General features: G+C 39.9%; 1 protein-coding gene across 2 annotated transcripts in view; it reads left to right on the top strand.

Annotated features, from left to right (window-relative positions):
* The first annotated feature begins 211 nt into the window (after window positions 1-211).
* Window positions 212-23,096, top strand: part of slc12a6 (solute carrier family 12 member 6) — a 46,870-nt gene continuing 23,985 nt past the window's right edge. For both annotated transcript variants that reach the window (XM_016995385.2, XM_016995384.2), the window contains exons 1-2: window positions 212-543; window positions 4,406-5,561. In XM_016995385.2, coding sequence (XP_016850874.1) covers window positions 5,315-5,561 — 247 coding nt within the window. In that variant the 5' untranslated portion in view covers window positions 212-543; window positions 4,406-5,314. The remainder of the gene's footprint in view (window positions 544-4,405; window positions 5,562-23,096) is intronic.

The following is a 23,096-nucleotide window of genomic DNA, read 5'->3' as shown; positions in this document are numbered from 1 at the left end:
AACATCGACTACAAAAATGCGTTGGATAATCCAGAACGTTGGATAAGTGAGACTCTACTGTATATATTTGTATCATTCAATTGCCCCCTCACAGAATACGAACTACAATTCCCAGCAACCCTAGCGCGTTGGTAGCCCCTCTATTCCCCCTTCCCCGTTTGGGAAGGGAAAGAGGCGAGAATCCAAGCAACAGTAGCGGCTCCTTGCTTCTACGCATGCGCACGATCATAGCCTAGGCTAGGGAGAAGATGAGGACAAGCGAAAGCGAAGGGGAAGGAAAAATAATAATAAAAGAGTTCTGTTCTCTTTTTTTTTTCCCCGCCCTCCTCCCCTCCGCCCACATCGGAGCCGGCATCTGAGGTAAGCGAAGCGGCAGCAGAAGCGGGAGCTGCAGCAGCAGAAGCAGCAGCAACCGAAGAGCAGCGCCTCGCACGCGCGTGCGCACATATACACACACACCCGAGCGCGAGGGAAGCGCTCCTTGGAGAACGTCCTGAGGAGAAAAAAAGCAAGGTGCGGGTGCGGCGCGCGCGCGGGGCTGAGGTAAACAATTAACGGCGGCGATCTTTAACGGTCGCCTCGGACTTTTCTTCTTCCCCAGGGTTCTTGCCTTCCAAGAATGGGCGGGGGCAGAAAAGGAGCGAAGGGAGAGCCCCGCGCATGCGCATTGCGCTCCCCGTTCCCTTTCTGCATGATACACCTGTACTGTTATCCTCCTCTCTACCTTTTTTTTTTTTTTTAATTTTCCCTACTATGGCCATGCTTTCCTCTCAATGCTTCATCTCTGAATTTATGGTTTTTGATTTGGCCTCTGGGCATCATTTCCCCACACCAGTCCATTTTAAAATTATGAATTCTAACTTTACCTTTTATTAGTACAGTAGAGTCTCACTTATCCAAGGTTCTGGATTATCCAATACATTTTTGTAGTCAATGTTTTCAATATATCGTGATATTTTGGTGCTAAATTCGTATATACAGTAATTACAACATAACATTACTGCGTATTGAACTACTTTTTCTGTCAAGTTTGTTGTATAACATGTTTTGGTGCTCAATTTGTAAAATCATAACCTAATTTGATGTTTAATAGGCTTTTCTTATTATCCAAGATATTCGCTTATCCAAGGTTCTGCTAGCTTGGATAAGTGAGACTCTACTGTATTGGGTCCCCCCCCCTGAAAATTGTGTTCAATGTATTTTAATATAGAGTCTCACTTAAAGGTTGTGAGGTGTATTATTTCATACCTCACAATCTCTGAGGATGCTTGCCATAGTTGTGGGTGAAACATCAGGCGAGAATGCTTCTGGAGCATGGCCATACAGCCCAGAAGACTCACAACAACCCTGTGATTCTGGCCATGAAAGCCTTCGACAATAATAATTTACTCCCTGCCCCAAGCTAACCAAGGTCTTGTGTTGCCAATGGCAGTTTGATTGACAACATTAAGGTCTTATTTTTATTATTATTTTTATTATTATTGTATTTATATCCCACTTTCCTCTCTTAAACGGGACTCAGAGCAGATGACAACACTAAATAATTGCAAAAGATTAACATGCTATGCTAATAATACAATATTATATATATATATTTGCACATCCAGTACACTTGGAGGACCATCATCCCCAAGCTACGAGGGATTGTCTAAGTATGTAAGTAATATATAATATTGTATATAATATACAATATAATACACAATAATATATAATAATATAATGTATTCTATATACATATAATATTGATAAAGATATTATAATGTAATACGTACAATATAGAGCCCCCAGTGGCGCAGTGGGTTAAACTGTTGAGCTGCTGAACTTGCTGATAGTAAAAACACAATATAAAAATATTAATTATATATTATATATTACATGTAATATTACTAATAATATTACAGTGTAGTGGTATAGTACAATATAGTCATATATAATGCTAATATTGTGCTATGCTAATAATATAATATATTGTGTGCACATATAATTTGTAAGCCACTCTGAGTCCCCTTCGGGGTGAGAAAGGCAGGATATAACTGTAGTAATAATAGTAATAATATAATAATAATTTTATTTTTGTACCCCGCCTCCATCTCCCCGAGAGGACTCGGGGCGGCTTATAAATACAGAACGACCATACAATAACATCAGATACCAAAAAACGTGCGAATGAAATTTAAAAAATAATAAATAAATAAATACAAGATGATTATTAGAATCATAGAGTTGGAAGAGATCTCATGGGCCATCCAGTACAACCCCATTCTGCCAAGAAGCAGGAAAATCACATTCTAAGCACCCCCGACAGATGGCCATCCAGCCTCAGTTTAAAAGCCTCCAAAGAAGCAGCTTCCACCACACTCTGGGGCAGAGAGTTCCACTGCTGAACTGCTCTCACAGTAAGGAAGTTCTTCCTCATATTTAGGTGGAATCTCCTTTCCTGTAGTTTAAAGCCATTGTTCCGCATCCTAGTCTCCAGGGCAGCAGAAAAGAAGCTTGTTCCCTCCTCCCTATGATTTCCCCTCACAAATTTATACATGACTATCATGTCTCCTCTCAGCCTTCTCTTTTGCAGGCTAAACATGCCCAGCTCTTTAAGCCGCCCCTCATAGGGCATGTTCTCCAGGCCCTTGATCATTTTAGTCACCCTTCTCTGGACACATTTCAGCTTGTCAACATCTCCCTTAAATTGCGGCGCCCAGAACTGGACACAGTATTCCAGGTGTGGTCTGATGAAGCAAGGCAGAATAGAGGAGGAGCATGACTCCCCTGGATCTAGACACTAGACTTCTATTTATGTAGGAAAAAATCCCATTGGCTTTTTTAGCTGCTGCATCACATTGTTTACTCATTTAACTCGTTGTCCATGAGGACTCCTTTTTCACACTACAGTTGAGCCAGGCGTCCCCCGTTCTGTATCTTTGCATTTCATTTTTTTCTGCCTAAATGGAGTATCTTGCAATTGTACCTGTTGAACTTCATTTTATTAGTTTTGGCCAATCATCTCTCTAATCTGTTTATTTTTTATTTTTCTCTCTTAAAAAAAGTCTCAAAGCAGCGCACAACACTAAAAACAATACGAATTATTATTAAGATTATATTTGGGTTGCTGTAAGTTTTCTGGGCTGTATGGCCATGTTCCAGAAGCATTCTCTGACGTTTCGCCTACATCTATGGCAGGCATCCTCAGTGGTTGTGAGGTCTGTTGGAAACTAGGCAAGTGGGGTTTATAGATCTGTGGAATAATGTTCAGGGTGGGAGAAAGAACTCTTGTCTGTTTGAAGCAAGTGTGAAAGTTGCAGTTGGCCAGCTTGATTAGCACTGAATGGCCTTGCAGCTTCAAAGCCTGGCTGCTTCCTATGTGGGGGAATCCTTTGTTGGGAGGTGTTAGTTGCTCTGATTGTTTCCTGTTTGGAATTCCACTGTTTTCTGAGTGTTGTGCTTTATTTATTGTCCAGATTTAGAGTTTTTTAATACTGATAGTAGTCAGGCTTTGAAGCTGCAATGCCATTCAGTGCTAATCAAGGAGGCCAACTGCAAAATTCACCTTTCCTCAGACAAGAGTTCTTTTTCCCACTCTGGACATTCCACCTGTTTTGATGATCAGTCTCACTCTTACATCATCATCTTGCTTGCCAGTGTCTTGTACATGTGCCTGCTTTTCTTTGCTCGGTGTTTAAATTTGCTAAAGCGGATCTTTCTTTTTCTTTTTCTTTTCTCATTTCTGAGCATTTTACATTAAAGAAATGACATCCTTACTGACTGACATTTTTGGGTGCTTTAAGAGCAATAGTGTGACCAGTTTGTTTATTTTTTGTGAATTCTTTCATCTTGAACTTATCCAAGGTCCCCATGAGATAACAGATGGGCTCCAAAGTATGGGACTTGTTAAACCCTTTGTAGAAATGACTCATCTCTGCAGTTTCAGGTTTGTTTGTGACTATAGATATACACACACACACACACTCATATACATCCAGTGTGTGTATATCTATATCTATATCTATCTAGAGTGAGAGAGAGAGCGCACATTAGTGTTGTCTAGTGGTTTGAGAATTGGACTATGACTGGTATCTAAGGATATAACTACAATGTAGAATGAATGCAGTTTGACATTACTCGCTCAGTGTTACGGAATAATGGAAATTATAGTTTGGTGAGGCACTGGTACTATTTGGCAGAGAAGGCTAAAGACCTTGTCAGACTACAACTACCACGTTAAAGTGGTGTCAATCTGCATTAATTTTGCATTATAGGTGCACCCATGGAAAGCTACTGGGTGAATTTAGGCAAGTCGTGCTCTCTCAGCCTCAGAGGAATGTAAGAGCAAACCCTTTTTGAACAATTTGTGCCAAGAAAACTCTTGTGACAGACAAACAACAACAATGTTTTCACTTTGTTTCTCCAGGACCCTAATATTCTCTCATGCGATTATCAGAAGCTGTTGATTCCCCTGCACTAGGCCTCATCCAACGGTTATCTTCTCATGCCAGGACTTTTGAAACATCACCAAAAGCCTGTGGAGCAATTCTCAATCCTTTTACAGGGACAGCACTATCTTAAGGAATCTGTTTTTACTGTTCTTGCATGGGACACTGTGATACACAGCCTCCGCCTTTTGAGATAAGAAGCCTTTCATTGTTTCTGCAACAGGATTGTAAGGAATATTTGCAATGAAAAATAACCCATCTTTTTGGCATGTCACTTTGCAAACACAGTGGATTCTGACTTTCACCAGGTACCCTGTAGACTTTTTACGTGCTTTGGAAAAATCTTTGCGCTCAGAAGAAATTACCTCTATGCATTTTGCTGTGCCAAAAATATTTTTGACCTAACAAGCAGGACTTCCCATCAGGATTTTTGCCTCTTTAAGGTAAACATCAAGGCCAGAAATTTTCGGTAAGATCTTTTAGCATACATCAGTTACAACCGCCTTTTGGTTTGGTTCTGTAGGCTGCCTTTGGGAAGAAAAAACCCCTTACCGCTGCTGCCTGATAAATTGGAATCTTTGGGCTAATCACCTGTGAAATATTTGCCTACAAAATCATGAGCGTTCACCATTTCACCAGCTTTGGTCATGCTTTTGGAAAATATACCTGATAATCATTACTATCCAGATACCACAGTGTATTAGTCGAATCGTCAATCAATGCTAAGACATGAGTCTTTCTCTCAAGGGAGTACTTGGTAACAGGGTTGGCATCTTTGCCCTTTTGGAAGGTCTCCTTCCTCATACTACTTAGCGCTCCAGCCAACTGCGGGTTAAAGTTATCAGGGCAGTCATACTGTTTCTGCCCCATCCATTCCTGCTGCCGATATGGCTTCGGTCAGGTTCATGGTTACCCCCACCAAAATTGATGATATTCCAGGCCTGTCTGACACCAGCCCGGATCTCAGCTCCCGCTCCAGCTCCCGCGTCCGCTTCAGTTCCAGAGAAAGCGTCCCTGAAACAAGCCGCAGCGAAGGTGCCAGTGACTTCTCTAGAGCAACCACATCACTGGCCACTGAAGCAGCCGAGCCAGCGAACGAAAAGGCAAACAGTCCTCGCACGGATGTGGCTGAAGGTATGTTGTATTGAGCACGAAATATAACATTATTAGTGGAGAATGGCAATTCATCAGTGGTTTCGAAAGTAGAAGTTCAAAAGGGGTACTTACGTTGCTCTCTTCCAACAAAATGACAGAAACTAAAGCATTTATTATGGCACGAGCTTTTGGGGATTGTAGGATTTGTCTTGTTTCTTTGCATATGTGCACATATATTCATGCTGGCATCCTGAAGGGATAATCTTGTTTTTGTTGCTTCAAAGACTAAATTTAAATTACAAGAAACTGGGTTCAAATTACAAGCAAGAACTGTTTGACAGTAGACTGTCTCAAAGAGCAGCTGACTCTCCCGTGGATGTCTTTAAACAAGAGTTGATGGCCATCCCCTGGGTGTAATTTAGTTGTGTAGTCCTGCACAGCAGGAGGTTGAACTAGATGGCTCTTGTGGTCTCTTTCAACTCCATAATTCTGTGATCCTGTGTTTTTAGACATGCTGGATATGCTTATGTACTGGTTGACCTCATGTGTAAGTCTAGGGCAGGATTTTGATATGACCCGTGGAAAAATTAAGGGTCATTCCATGGAGAAGAGAAAGCACCTTAGGAGGCCAGTTGCCCCAGACCATAACTGCCATTTCCACACCCAGACATTCAATAAGACCAGATGCAGTGTCACAGTTGAGAAAATTGAGGAGATCGGGGTTTCTTTTAGGTTCTCCTAGGATGGACTAAGCTCTTTCTTACTCCTTTCTTGACAAGAGCTAAGGTACAGTTTTTTACATTGACATGTAGATAAGTCGACCCGGGTTTTTGGGACTGATTTTTTGACTAAAATTTCTAGACTTATATATGGGTAGATATATATATATATATATACACACACACACACACACACACAGTAGAGTCTCACTAATCCAAGCCTCACTTATCCAAGCCTCTGGATAATCCAAGCCATTTTTGTAGTCAATGTTTTCAATATATCGTGCTATTTTGGTGCTAAATTCGTAAATACAGTAATTACAACATAACATGATTGCGTATTGAACTACTTTTTCTGTCAAATTTGTTGTATAACATGAAGTTTTGGTGCTTAATTTATAAAATCATAACCTAATTTGATGTTTAGTAGGCTTTTCCTTAATCCCTCCTTATCATCCAAGTTATTCGCTTATCCAAGCTTCTGCCGGCCCGTTTAGCTTGGATAAGTGAGACTCTACTGTATATACACACACACACACACACACACACATATATATATATACATACACACACACACACACATACAGTACAGTAAGCCCCATATTGGTTGGGGTGTATAGGGCTATTGGTTCACCCTTGGACTCTATCAACCCACCACCTGGCAGCCATCACATCCTGAGAGGGAATCTACTTGGCATTTGCATACTAGTGGAGAATTAAGGGAGACATAGGTGATTTTGACTGTAAATATCTAGATGCTTTGAGCCTCCAGGGGAAGGTGCATGCCATTTGAGAAAGCAGTCTCATTTCTCTCCCTGGGACAAAGCTGAGATCTGCTTCTCCATGTCCTGGACTATGTTCCTCCTCTCATCCTTCCCCACTTATATGCAACTGCTGTCTGGTGTTGGGAGAACACAAAGGTGGGATGCTGAACTATGCACACACAGAGAGAGAGGATATCAGCCAATCTTTATATATATTTGGTGCAGGAATCATAAACAGATCAAAGGGAAATTGAATGTCGAAATTAGTGATAGCCACACTGTTAGCAATGCCCTATCCTCAAACTTATTGGAACTATAGATGTCCTAATGCATTGTATATAAAACCAGATATTTTGGATAATACTCTGTGCTCCTAATGAAATGAGCAGTAGTCCACAAAAGCACATGCTATAGGAAGTATGCTACACGGCTCTCTGATTTCTGGTCATAGAAGAGAACTTTAACTTTGAACGACTCACAGCCTAGAAGTTTTGGGAAGGAAAGTTTAGTTCTGAGGAGATGTGAAAAGTTTTTTTCTTGTTGCTTGGGAAATAGGGGGCTGTGTTATGAGGGGCAGAGGCTATTAAAAAGGTCTGTCTCAGATCATTCATGCATTTTGTACCTCTTTCAGGTGTTCTCAGAAATTTTTCTGATATAACTTTATGAATTATCATGACTATCTTGTGTCCTCCTTTTTAGACGAAGGGCTTGACTAATAGATTTTAACCTACCACAGAGAGAACAATTACACCTTTTACGTACATTTCTTGATCTCAACTGCTTGGTGCAGCTCTCGTCTTCTTTGGCCCCTTCTGCACTGCCATATAAAATCCATATTATTTGCTTTGAACTGGATTATATGGCTTTCTAGAAGGGGCCTCTGTTTTTAAAACACAGGCAGATATGAGGTGGATTTTTGTGTGCTATGGTTTGCTTTTTAAGGTTATTGACATTGTTGATTAGTCCAGTTTTTTTTTCTTCGTGCCAAGAAATGCTGAGCAAGACTGATGGGAAATGACTTGGGAGAATTTCAGTTCCCTGAATCTTGTTGATTCCCTTTTCTAATGCGTTTTAAAAGCATTGCAGAACATCTAAGGTCAGGCTGAGCTTTGCTCAATCACCACTGACTCAAAGTCACATCTTCTATTGTATGGCGTATGAAAGGCAACATTGACTCTTCAACAGTTTTTTTTTTAATTCCAGTCAAACCGCAGACCACTCAGCATCTTGTGATAGTTATTTTGCATGTATTTGGATTTTTTTACTTTTTGAGAGACACCCAAAGAAGCACACAGAGTGATGACTTGCATTTACACGCATCCTTGGATTGTGTTGTTTGTAGGACAGTGCAAACAGGTCTTTAAAAAGCTGCAGATGAAAGAAAGGAGAAAAAAAAACAAGTGTGGTACTAGATAGTGAAATAATAGTGCTTTGGTTCACTGTGAATGTAAGTGGAGATGAGGGGGTAATCAAAAGGCTATTTATGAAGCCCCAGGAACTCTGGGGTAAGCTTATAAAAAAGCATTCTTCCGTTCAGTTGTTGTTTCAAATTATAATCTCTAGGAAACTGAGCAAGGAAGTTTTTATAAATGAAGAGATTTCCTTACACCCTTGTATAATTATCATTATGCCATAAATGATTTAAAGCTAGGCATGTGGGGGGCGGGGGGGCAGTCACTTAGTTTTGTTACACAACTAATTCCTTTCATTGTTCCATATGGCATTTAGTGTTTGGAAATACTGTTTTGATTGTGTTAAAACTGGATTCTAGAATTGTTTTGGGAATGTTTATGGAGTACTTTAGTGTGTTTTTAAAAATATCTTTGTATATTTTATTGTTTAAATTGGTTCTTATTTGTGTATCACCTTGGGAACCCTTGTGGGGCTGGAAGGTGATACAGAAATACTTTATAGAATCTATCTATATGAAAGAATGTCACTGGTGACAATAGTGCCAATGATGCTTAGTCTCCAATGGGCCTTCTATATGAACCACACAAAATGATTAGTAATTGTTTTGTTTTAGTGAAGCTTATCTCCTTCCTTTCCTTTGTCCAGACAGGCTGCATGGTAGAAATACTTACAAAGAACAGGGATTTGACCACAGCATTCTCTGCTTTCACTGAAAGCCCAGCCAATAATGGCTGACCACCATGCTTGCAGTCATACAAACCTGCCAGATTTCTCCTGAAGTCTCGTGGGATTTGTCCTTAATGTACATGCGCACATACAGATATATGTTTTATTGGACTATCATCCATAGCTGAGTGAGTTTAGGCAGCTGTTCTAAGCTAGGCTAAAGGAACACAACTAAATCAATGTTGCATTCTATTATGATGTACCATATACTTGGTGTTGTTTATACCATTTGTGTAATGCTAGCGTTAGGTACAGGACATGTCTTAGTATAACACTGAACTGTCACAGATTGTATAAGAACAACTAAATAAAATTAAGCTCCATTACTTGTTCATTCGAGTCATCTAATGTTGTTTCTTTTGTGAGCTTTGTAACTGGTGAGCCTGTTGCTGTTCCTTTTCCGTTTTTTCTGTGTAATAAACCATAATGACATAATAGCATAAGAATAGCCTTGCTGAATCAGACCAACTACTCAACCAGTCCTATATGCTCTCTACAGAATTGCCAACTAGATGCCTACAAGGAGAATATATGTGGACATACCTTCCTGCTCTATTCCCTATTAACTGTTATTTAGAGGCATCCTGTGTGTGTGTGTGTGTGTGTGTGTGTGTATGTGTGCATTTGGAGCCTCTAATACTGGAGGTTATAGAGCTATTGTTACTATCATCTTATAACCTGACTTTTCATAAATTAGGCTAAACATCATGAATTAGCTGAAACCATTTAAATGGCTGGTGTACTGCATCTTGAGATAGTGAATATTATAGCTTAATGACAAGCTGTGTGAAGAAGTACTTCTGTTTTCCATACCAAACCTTTTGTCATTTAGCTTCATTGAATGATCCTAGGTTCTAGTACTATGAACCTTTCCTACTTTCTTCAGAACATGTATAAATTTATGTCTCCCTTATCTGGTACCTTTCCATTTGTTCTAAGTTGTTTAACCTTTCTTCATATGGGAGTTGCTCCCAGACTCTTGATCATGCCAGTCCCTTTTAAATACCTTTTCAGGTAATGTACTCTAATTTTAGGAGTGTTCTGTAATTGCTGCTGTTGTGGGTTCTTCAGCAAATCTTACAGCCATATTTCTTGATGCTCTTCCTCTTTTTTCTTATGTGAAATACCTATTTATGTCACTGGTTACCTGTGTATGAATGTGCCCATGAATTGTATAGGGTTTTCTTAGGCAAAGAATACAGAGTGGTTTTGCAGTACCGTACTTTATGTAGCCCGCAACCTTTTTTTTCCCTTTTTGGTAGTATCCTATTTAAGTACTAACCAGAGGTGAGGCTGCTTGTGTTTCCAAAACCAGATGGGATCTGGTGCCTTTAGGGCATTTACTTCATACCCAGAGTTGAATATGACCTAAAAATTGTGTGTGATCTATATCAGATTAATTGAATTGATGCTTTTATAAATTAGGGAAATGTATAACTTACTATTGCATTATAGTCAGAACCTTTAGAGTGGTGACTATGGTGGAATATAAATACTGTATATTTATAACACTTTTTATTTTTTTTAATAAGGTACTTAAATAGTTTCATACTAATAAAAGTCTAGAAAGTACAGCAAGACTAAGTAATAAAATAATAAAACCATGATTGGACAGCAAAATATTTCATTACAATAATCAAATTTAATTGTCGATGTTAGTGACCAGGATATTTGCTGGGCAAATAAAGGAATCCTTATTTGGCAACAGAGCAGCCCATATGGCAATTCTTCCTATCTCCGAGTGGAGATCATTTCACATGATAAAGATCCAACTTGAAAAGGTCTTCCTTCACAGCCGAATGACTCTCGCTAGATCATAGTATGGTAAGATGGGACTTCTCCTTAGATTGAAAGGATTGAGGTGATACACACAGAACAAAGCAGGTCATCAGGTAATTTTATCTTGAACTGCTTGGACCTTATAAAAAGAGAAACATTTTCAACATGGCTTGATATCTGACTTATAAATGCAGAACGTAGAATTTAGGAATTATACCTACACGATAGGATGCTCCACTAAGGCGCCTTTGTACCATATAATGTACTAGGTCTGAACCCAAAGATAAATGCTTTTCAGTTTTTGGAATATCTATGTGAAGTTTTCCCTCCACGTTTGCCTTGTGAATAGTTTCTAGGTACCTTGAATTGTGACAGTTGACAATCCATCTTATTCTCCTTGTTGGCTCATTCAATTCTTGCCCAGCAACTCAGACCACTGATACGTATATGTTCCTCCCTGCAGATTGTAGGTTCTCGTTATGTCAGAGTCTAATCTTTCAGCTTCAAGAAATAATATGTTACCTTCTTCTGCTGGATGTTGTATCTAAGCAAACATTTCCTTCCAGTTGTTCTATTTTCCCCAAGTACACACCTACACAAATTCCCATTTCTATACATTGGCTTACACTAGTCATTTACATGTCTTGCGGATAATATTGGCATTATGCCCACATTGTAAACCTAGGCCATTTGATAAGAACCGTGTTTCCCATTAATTGTTAGATTTTTTTGCCAAGACAACGGCCTAGAATCATAGAATCATAGAATAATAGAGTTGGAAGATACCTCATGGGCCATCTAGTCCAATCCCCTGCCAAGAAGCTGGAAATCGCATTCAAAGCACCCCTGACAGGTGGTCATCCAGCCTCTGCTTAAATTTTTTTATCACAGTTCCCTAGTAGTTGAATGCTCTGTTGGTATCCTAGCCCCTTTACAGTTGTTTAATAAAGCCTGCAAGCCTGTCTACCTACCTCACCACATATTTCTATCTCCAGATACACAGATATCAAGAAAAATAAACTCTGCAGCCGGCCACCCTTCCAATGCCTCAGGGACTCTGTGTCCCAACTGCCTCATCTGGTTTATCTCCTGGGAGATGATGTCTTCCTATTCCAGTGATAAACTGAGCTGTATTGCTTTGTTCTTGTAGAAAAAATATAGGTGACCGGTGAGGTTATGGTTTCTCAAGGCAGAAACGAGCATGGGGGCAGAACAAAGCCAGTTTCTATGGAAGCAAGAGAATATGTGCCATAGTTCTTTGCCTACCCCTTTGCATATCTCAGTTCAAAAACGTCAGGCCACATTGACACTTTCAGGTTGATGCTGCTGTTTCTTCCTATATAAATAGCTCCAGAAATGTCCTTATATATGCAGACTTTGCTTGACTGTACACCCACAGCAAGGGGACACCATACAGAAAATAAAGATATTTGGTTTGCAGAACTTGAAAGCATCTGTTTCCAGCAAATACAGGTTTGCAAATATGTATATAAAGCTCATTAGCTGCTCATTTATTTCCCTGTACATGAGAACAAAGATGCATATTCTCAGTTATTTGTATAGCTGTTTCACATTGACATTATTACAAGGATCCTGGTATGCATTATTCAGTGTCTTTGTGCTTTTATATAGTTAGCCCTCTGTATTCATGGGTTCTCCATCCAGATATTTAACCAACCACAGTTCAAAAATATTCAGAAATTTACAAAATGAAACCATGAGTAATATGCTGTTGTATAGGTACACCATGCTGTAGCATCCCACCATTTCACAATTCGTCAGGCTTCCTCTGGAACTTGTTTGAGTTGTTTGCATTTTTATATATGGGGCACCATTTTTCTATACCATTGTATATAATGGGACTTGAGCATCTGCAAATGTTGGTATCTCTGAGAGGAACCTGGAACCAAACCCTAGTGAATGCCAAGAGCCCTCTGTACATAAATTCACCATTTTATCAGCACAAGGAGATCCGTATTTGAGGAAATTATATTAGAATCTTAGAATTATAGTTAGAAGAGAGCTGGAACCAACAATCAAAGCACCTCAGACAGATGGCCATCTAACCACTGCTTAAAAATACCCAGAGAAGGAAACTCCACCACACTCCAAAGCAGCATATTCCACTGCTGAATACCGTGGTGAAATCTCTTTTCTTTTTTACTAGAGTAGCAGAAAACAAGCTTGCTCCCTCCTCAATGTGACATCCTTTCAAATATTTAAACATGGCTATCATCTCAGACTTCTTTTCTCCAAGCTAAACATGCCCCACTCCCCAAGCTGCTCCTCATAGGTCTTGACTTACAAACCTTTAATGATTTTGGTCCCCCCTTCTCTGGACATATTCTGGCCTGTTACCAATAGTGATATTGTTACTATCCCTATTGTGCTTCCACAGAGGAAGCATTAGTTTCCTCAGCAGAGATCCTGGGAATAAATGGCGAGGCCCTTTATTGGTGAGACACATGCCCCGATGTACTTCACAGAAGTGCCGATAACATTCTTCAATATTATGAAAGCTGAAAACCTCAGGATTCTGCTTAATTGCTTGACTCACATATTAAATGGCCTGAGCAAGACCACATAGACCTTCCAGACAGTTGCATCTGGTCTACTGCGTTTCCTCTGTTCCTTTGTTTATTTCAGATAGCAATCTGGTTTTATTCCCCCACCTCTTTTTTTGTTTCCCCTTTTGATCTTGGAACAAGAAGCTCTTTTGCTCTGCTTGCCTACGCTCAGTTCATATCCCTAAGAGGCGAAAAGCTTCTCTTGTTTCTCAGATGTGTCCTTCAGCCCCCAGTTCCTGTCATGAGTTTGCGGGGTATACAGGACTCCTTAGTGGTGCCTGTTGTGCAAATGTTGTGGGTAGATCTCCCCTTCCTGTCTGTTGTGGATAAAAGAAAATTCTAATTCTAATTCAGACAGAGTTTAATTAGCTGCTCGGGAAGATGGCTCCTTCATCCTTTACTGGCATTTTTAAGTGACTTTAATTCAATTAATACTATAACTTGTTTAATTGTGTTTTAGCAGTGTAACTGTTTGTGTTTGTCTTTGCATTCATTTTTCAAAATTTTATCGCATAAAAAGGAAGAAGGCAGGGCAGCCCCGTAACTAGCCATGATGTGAGCCATGTTGAGTTGCAGTTTTAGCAGAACGGATGAATGTCAGTTTCCAGTTTCAACAAATTCTGCATCTGAAAACATACCAGGGGCTGTTCTCAAATATTTACAGTTTGATATGCAGATAAATACAAAAGGCAATGGGGAGAGAAGCTTGCATATCAACATTCCTGCTTTAAAGTAGAGATACAGTAAAGTGATAGGTTTTCAGTTTCAGCAATTGCAGCAATCAGAGAAAATGTTTACAAACCTTCTATCACTCTGTCAAAAAACTCAGCTCCTATCACAGTGGATTTTTTAAAGTATTTTTGTTTTGTTGAGAAGCAAATTCTACTATATTTATAATGTACAGTAAGTTTCAAGTATAATAAAAATTGTAATATGTTTGAAATAAAAATAGAAATTTGCAAAGCAGTAATTCATTGAAGCAGTGGAAAATGGTAGTAATGTTGTCAAACATAGGTTTCCCTGCTAGAGAAACAATAAAGAATATAAATTAAAGCATGATAGTGGTATTAGTGGGAATAATTTTCTTACTATGACTAAAACACCCCTGTCCCACTTAGAAGAGAGGCTTTGTCTCGCCAGTGATTCATGTCTAACAGGTTGGGGCAAAGGGCTACTGATCTAATTAAAATCCATGCAGTGGCAAGATTTACTGCGACCCATATTATATAGGCTCCCTCAGCATGTGACAGTGCTGACCTCTGTCTCCTCTCCACTCCAGGGCATAAGCTTAGACCCATGCTTATAGAGCTGGGACAGAGATCAATGCAGGAAAACTAGAACAGTGAGGAACGAAACAGCAGATGAGGATTCAATCACATTGCAGTTGAGTGTATGGAGTGATTTCCAAATGAAGAGTCTGAAGACCAAGCTGTTGGGTTGTAGGAATCCTGCAATGAAGAATTACAGCATTCTGAGTGAAATACAATTAGGGAACTAGTACCTTCAAATAATTTCACTACATGACTTTTTTTGCTTCATAGTATTTTCCTTTGTTTCTGCTGAATTCTCTGTTAATTTCATAAGATGAAAGAATAAACCTTAATAGCAATGGAAGGGTTCTCCATGGACATTTGACGTAAGCAATAAGGGGCTGGCACATCCAAATGCATGGTAGCAAAACATTCAAGACCTGTATCAAACATAACTGTTAAAATAGGTTCATTATTAGTCCTTGGCACAACTATCAAATACATTTTGTAAGATATTTAGATACCCCTCTCCATCTTAGAAGACATGAGACATGAGAGATTGTTTTTTATTTAGCTGGAGATTTCTGTGAGACTTCATCTGTAGTAGGCCTGTCAAAACACACTGACCCTTCCACATGAATACTTTGCAAACTCAATGATGAAAATGATTTACATTGTGTCGATTTGATTATATTCTACTGTGATTTCATTTACAAACTTTGTTTGGGGTAGATGTCAGCTTGAAACACCATTCCAGGTAATTCCTTTTCGTTTTTTTGATCTGGTAATAAAAATAGATAAGTTGCACACAAAAAACTCATTGCTTACCATATGGCTGAAACTATTTCTCAAAACCTCTGTGTGAACTCTTTTATCCTAGTTACTTAATACCTTTTCTCAAATCGTATCTTGAGTGTAAAGTCTTTGGTGTAACCCTTTACACACGGATGTTGCTAGTTAAATAATAACAACAACAACAACAACAACAACAACATATTACAGGTTGAATCTCCTTTAACTAGAAATCCAGATTTCAGATTCTTCCAAAAACAAACTTTGCCACCAGCCATCTTAGATGCTGTGACTGTGGTATTCCTGCTCATTCACCTCTTAGTTCCTCAGTCTCGTTCTTTTTTCCACCAGCCACCATCTTCAACCTTAAATGTAGTGCCACTTCTCATTTGTCTTGAGTAACAAACAAGAAAGAGTGCTGCATCTGCCATCTCGTAAGCGGAAGCAGGTTGCTGACAGCAAAAAGAAAGAGAGACTGAGGATCTGTGAAATGGTGAGAGGTATGGATTTGTGTTGAGTGCTATGCTTGGATTCCTGGCATTTCACAGCTCCTCATTCGCCCTCCACCCTCGTTTCTCATACACAACACAAGTAATGAATGAGACGTGACATAACACCATTCCAAAAAGAGACTTATTAAAGAAAATCAGGACGAAGGAACATTTTTTGTCTCAACTATTTTGGCCAAGGGGTATTCAACCTGTGTTTGGGTCACTTGGAGGCAGTGAAGATAAAATTCTGTTTTTCACGTTTACATTTACTTTGTAAGTTTGTTAAGTTGTTTACATTTACTTAGTTAAGTTTGAAATATTGCGTGTTCAATACACGTTTTAAACCATGATGAACCCGCATGTTTATCAGACAGATTTGGAAGCTCCTCTGGTACAGTAGTTCTCCCTGCCAGATCTCATTGATCGGTAGCTGTACAATAACAGGGAGAAAGGTCACAGACATGAATGAAGGTTATGCTCTATTCCTGTTCCCCCCTCCAATGGATGGCATCTCTCCAGACTGTGTCTCAGCGTTTTTTTTTTTTGCCAGAGCTTTCCTTTGGAGTGAGTCTGTCTTGATCCATGAAAGGGAGCCATGTGTGATCGTTGTTAGTGCCACTGTCTTAAATCCTGACATGTATGTCTTGTGTTAGGCTGAGTGTGCAGCAGTCCCCTCAGGCTCCCAGTTTAGCAGTCTTTTAAGTTGCTTATGGCACTGGGCCTAATCTTGAGGGGATAAATAGCACGGGAGAGATTGCTTGGAAGCAGAACTAGAACAACTGGAGCTTTCCAGATTTGGCTTATGGCCAATACTCTTCTGACCCACTAGATTGTTGCTGCTTTTAATAAACAGGTATTTGGAGTACCAAAGGTTGTACAAAGACACAGAAGTGATGTCGGTATTTGAGTGTACATAAAGAATACAGAGCAGGCTGCGGAGGCAGAGATCCAGATCTGATAAAGATTTGTTCTATGGATTCAAGAGAGATCCTTTATGGAAGACAGAGGTCTTGACAAAAATACATGGAAAGAAACATCATTAGCTTGACAAGCAGAAAGCTGGGGCCACTCTCAAAGTCACATATTCTGTTATCTCCCCTTTCTTCTTGAGCCCCATGTTTCTGCATTTACCAAAACTAGTGGTCATATCCAGAAGTACCAATACCTAGCCTTTTCTTCTTCCTGAAGAAAATTCTTCCGCCCTTCTTGAATGCAAAGTAGAAGCTCCTACTCTGCATGTTAGCCTTTTTGTTCATCTCAGAACCAGGAATAAATGCTGGGAAGCCCCTGTCCACATTCTAGTACTTTGTTTCCTCAATGGCCCTGTTATTTATTGAACGTTTTTCCTCCTCTAGATTTCAACACACCTTGAAAACGGCCCTTCTGCAGCCAATTAGATTTGGGACATCATCATCATGCTTCCATTTGCATTGCTGGTTAATTTATGGCTCTAAAGAAAACCATATTGCTCAGATGGAGCTATTCTCTGATGGAGATGGGGTTTTTTCTTTTGCTTTCCTTGAGTCTGTTTGCGGACTCAATTATTGTCCCACTGGCAATGATTGTACAGCTCCGCCTCCATCGCTTCTATTCTAGGCACATTGATTCTTAATTACTCATACTGTTTAGGTTTTAATAACATCTTGATTCCTTCCTCCAGGTGCATGGTCTGTAAAACTCCTCCTCACTTTATAACTTCCCAATCTGTGATAGGGAGCTGCTGTTGCAAGCACACAGGCGGCATTTCACCTCCGAATTACAACAGGTTGCATGTAGCTGTTACTCAACTGCTTCAGATGAAGGGTGCCTGAAAATCAGTGTTGTGTGGCTGCCAGCCTCCCTTCTTGCTGTCCCGATGAACTGAAGGCATACACAGAGGAGATAATCCTCTTAGCGCCAGTGAAGTAAATACGCTTTCTGGCATGCGTTCACTCGGACACACGCTCCCTTTCTCTCCCATACACACCCGGCGGAGGCGTGCCTCCCTTAACTTTCTGCACAAGCACACACCCTATCCCTCCCATTCCCTGGGGGTTGCCTGTCACCTGATCCACTAGTGCTTGCCGTTCTTTGTTTCCTGGGAGAAAGTTTTGCCTTGAACATGCCTCAGTTCACTGTGACCAAAGTAGAGGATGATGAAGAAGAGAGAGAAGCTGAGGAAAGCGGGCAGAAAAGAGGCAGCACAGGGCAGATCCGGAAAGCAAGTGAGACTTTGGTGCCAGGTAAGGAAGTTAGATGGGACTCTTTTTTCCCTGGAATGACACCACCACCTCCCACGTTACTCCACCATCTTCCTTCCTGTAGCCTTTTCATGTGGAAAGCTTTGGAATGAAGAAATATTCAATTGTATTTACTCATTACGTAGTAGCTAGCCTTTGTGCCTCAACAGCTTTTGTTTCCAAGTGTACTATTAGACTGTACATTCTTTTGCAACAACCTCTGCCCATTGGCAGTCCCAATATTTCCGTCATTTGAGTGCCCATCCCTCCCACCTGGCCTTAAATAACCCACTGATGGCTTCCTTATTCAAATTCTTTGGCTTGACCTTTAATTAAACAATAACTGAGTGGAGACTGACTACTGAAGTGGAACAGCCATTTCATCCAGTAGGTAGAGCCTCGTGGGGCTAAAAGCCAGATCTTCTGAGATCTGCTTCCTGGAATCTGTATGGTTGCAACAGGCAATCCAATAATCTTGGCTTCTTTCTTTTAATCTGTGGGATAGGAAAGCCATCTAAAGTAGTGGGTGGGCAGCGCTGAGGTTGGAAGTTCACACATTTTTGAGACTTCTGAATTCTCTTGAAAATCTCATCAAAAACAAAAGAATGGGCCACATATTTCCTTAAAACGATTTTAAGAGCACCTAAAGTCTGCTCTGAGCCATTCTATGCCTTGTCTTCTATTTTTATATTAAGTGCAAGAGCTGATTTAAGAAAATTTTGTCAAAATGTCAAAAAATCATCTTCTCTAGTTTCTGTTTTAGCATTTTTATTTATTTCATCTAGAAATGTTTCTTACGACTCTTAATGATGGCTAACTACAAATTCCAAACAGGTTTATTTGATAAACATTTTTCTTCCTCTGCTACTTGACAGGCATTTTGCTTTCCTTGTGCTCTTCTGATTACTATACTAGTTTTTGGTTTGCAAATACTCAATTTTGTGAGTTTTCCCTTTACCTGTGTAACTGAATCCTGCAATATTGGCACTTCTCTTCAGGGTTCCATGCAATATAAACCATGCTTCTTTCAGAAACCTCTTGAAATTTTCCACCACTCCTTTCTCTTTCTCTTTCAGTTAGCTAGCCAGCATTTTATGGCTAATGAGGTGACTGTTAGGTCTGTTTAGTGGTCCTGCTTATCAGGTTTTGTTTTCTATTTCTGCATGCCTTGGAGTTCATTCAAGCCTGCTGATATCTCTTTCTTATATTGTAATAGTATCCATTTGACTTCATAACAAATCACACCAGGGAGAACTAAATGTGTTCTTTTATATATCTTTATGATTATTTTAATTACAGCAGTGCTATTCAAATCGGGAGTCTGTGGGACAGTTATGTCCGCAAGCCATTGCCTGCTGGTTCACAAGATTGTAGCCAGTGGGCACAAATAGGATAGCAACTGTTCACATGTTAGAGGAAAATATCCTGGTTCCCATTATCACAAAGCCTGAGAGCCTGAGCTACAGGATGAAATCTTAATAGTGAATGAAATTACAGATGTATGGGAACTGCAGATGTTGACAGTAGCTATATCTGTTTGTTTTTTTCCTTTTTTTCCACTTTCCCATTTTCAGATAGGCCTTGATCTTTGCCTGAGAGGAATGAGCTTGGACAACTTATCTTCAAATTGTTGTCCTTCTTCAGCACTAGCAAGACCTTGGACATGTTAAACTAATTCTTTTTCCCAGGGATTTGTTTTCTGGTGGCGCAATATTATAGATTAAAATCATTTTATGTATGTTTTTGTGATGATCTACTGTTACTGGTTGTGTCCTTAAATCTTCTTGCATTCTATTCAATGAAAGAAAGCCATATTCAACCCTGCAAATGGGTGGTAATACAAAGTCAGTTTGCCTCTATTGCACATTCTTGCTGTTGATATAGGCATGATTAATATTCTTGTTTTATCTCACCATTTCTTACAACCACCCAACAAAATAGTTTACTTTTGTTCCCAGTTTTTCAGAGGGAACAGCAGCTGGGAGAAATGGATGTTTCTCAGTGCTATACATTTTTTTTCTTTTACCTGAAGTAGAGATTTAAACTCAGTGTGAATCAAAACTTGTGTGTTGTCCTCCAGGCTCTGGATGATGGAAACATCAAATTGCTATGGTCTTAGATACAGATTCCTGGTTTTTCTTAACACATAAGGAACAAAGCTTAGTAGGGCAGAGGACTTAGTGAGCCATTCATCATCACAGATTGGACAGGAAAGGATGGCATGGAGTATTCTAACCTTCCACTTTTTCCTACCATTCACCTCTATAAAATAAAAGAACCTGTGATGAGGACTGATTTAGATATATAACATCGTCGCCTCATCTATGAAATCAAATATATTTGCATTGCACATGATTACATGGAAGAAGTGAGCATAAGGCATGCATCCACAAAAAGATGGTAGCAGGGCTACAGATCTGCTAGCTGTTTCATTGGGTTTCTGCCACTGCCTGAAAATAACACACACATTTTGTCAATGACTGTAGGAGTTAAAGGCGATACATCTTGCTTCCAGCAAAGACAGATGCTCTGTTAGAGAGAGCTGGAGCTGGCATGTGCCTTGTGCGTGTGCATTAGGAAGATCCATGGATCACAACGGCACTGCTGATCATTTAATTTAGATACATCTGGCAGAGCTGACTGGTCTGGCAATTTTCATTTAACTATATATCCAAGGCTTAGGCTTCTCAGCACCTGCTTGCTTCTTCCTTCTGATGCCACCTTACAGACGTTAGGAACTGGATCACCTCTGATAATATCTTACTTAGAGAGGATGAGAGAAAATGAATTCAGAAAGCCAGGATTCTGATTTACATCTTCCCCCAATTTCGAGCAGTAATGTTTGAAGCTGGCGAATGAACTCTTTATTTATAGCGTAGCTTATTTGAAGAACTCTGAGTAGGTTGTAGCACTTACATAACAGGTGTGACAGCCAGGAAACATGACACATGCGATGTTACTGGAGTCGGAGACTTCCTCCGCGTGTTCAGCCCCGCTTCCTCACAGAGCCTGGCCTAAATAACTGTCCCCATGGGTAAAATGGGAATAATCAATCCCGTTCTCTGCCACTCGCATGCAGAACGGGATAATTCTGGGATCTGTGCAGTGTCTGTGCAGTTCAGATCTATGCAGTTCAGATCACTCTTTTATTCTGGATGTTCAGGCATATCTCATTAAACAAAGTCCCTGACAAATAAGCTCCTTTTTATGAACCCTTTATGCCTCCTTCTCCCCCCTCCCTTTTGTCCATAGTCTGGCTGGAAGTTTCCTAAGAGCATCAGCATTAGGACAATGGTGAAGGAGGGCTGGAGAAACACAGGGCCTCTTTGTTAGATTGCGACAGCATGTCTGCACTAAATGATGCAATAAAGCTTGGGCTGAGAAAGAATGGGATCCTTCTGATTGTACTATGTGTCCCCATCTACAATAAGCAAGATGAAAAGGTGCCTCCAAAAGCCCTCACCGAACATGTATGAACCACAAAACAGAGAGAAAACGAGACTAGGACTGGGATTAGATTAGGACTGCCTCACCAGCTATCGTCAGCATATTAAAATGGAGTGCCGAAGTGGATATTACAGTATAAGAAAAATGCAGATTGGTGAGAAAAAATATCTCTGGATGTATTTTGAGAAAGCTTTCAAATGACCTCTAGAGGGTTCAAAACTTAATGTATGAAAGATTATCTGATCTTGTTTCATTTCACACATCCAAAACATGAGCCGCTTATATTGTTAGCTCTCCAGAAAACCCTTGCTGAAATGCATCAAACTACTCTTCATCTTTTTTGCAGTACAGGAAGCTTTCCTTATGTTCAAAACTTGTTGATTTATGAAAGAATTATGTGATCATGTTTCATTTCTCTCATGCAAAAAAAAAGTTCATATTGTTATCTCTGCATAAAGCATTTTCTGAAATGCATTGATCTACTCTTCTTGTTTGCAGCACAGGAAACTTACTCTAGTCTTTCTTTGTTAATTCTGCCTCTGATATCAATTTTTTTTGTTAAAGATGCAATGCCCCAAAACAGATCTCCTTCATGAACTAAAATATCGGTATATCTCTATCAGTCCTGAATAACTATCAGTCTGTGCATCAGTAACCTGATTAGAGAGTTGAATAATCTTTCCATTCATTAATGTAGAGAGCCCAGTTTTGTGGCACACTTTAAGCAATCTTACAGCTAGGGATTTCACATTTATTGAAGATCAACAAATGTTTGGAATTGTGATCCTTCAAAGGCTTAAAGTGAAAAATCCTCTGGATGCCTTCTTCGAGATTTATGATCTGAACCTTGGATCAGAACCTGAAGGGCATCAACAAGCCTCCTAACACAGCTGTCTCACTTTGAGTCGTATAGGTTAATGTCCTCAACATAACAGACCTAAGACCCCATTTTTTCTTTGCCTCTGATAATGAGGTGGGGAAAACCCAAAATCTGAGGCCAATCTTGATGGTGTCGGAAATGCCCAAATCCCTTTAATGTCTGTGTAATCTCTCTTTATCCCAGGCAATTTGAGCCCTTTCTCTCCAAACAATGAACAGGGACAATGTCCTCTGTGTTGGTATGTAGACCCAACAGACAAAAGATGCTTCTACTTCTGGGGGGCAAACCATGCCAGTAGGGCAAGGGAGAATGCCAAGGCTATGGTGGTGAAAAATAATGCTTTATTCTCAGTTTGATCCTCCATCAGCAGGCCTCACTTCCATCTGTCTCTTCTAAATTATCTGGTGGCTGTTCTAGTCTCTCTCATATGTTTGCTTCTAGACTTCAGTGGCTGTGACATATTTGAGTAATTTTTGCCCGCCTCTAACTAGACCCACTGCCCTTAATCTGCATCATGACTTTCCATG

The sequence above is a fragment of the Anolis carolinensis genome, chromosome 6 (assembly GCF_035594765.1).
Source record: "Anolis carolinensis isolate JA03-04 chromosome 6, rAnoCar3.1.pri, whole genome shotgun sequence".
NCBI lineage: Eukaryota > Metazoa > Chordata > Lepidosauria > Squamata > Dactyloidae > Anolis > Anolis carolinensis.
Note: the sequence above shows the minus strand (reverse complement) of the source record. Positions and strands in the feature narration are given on the sequence as shown.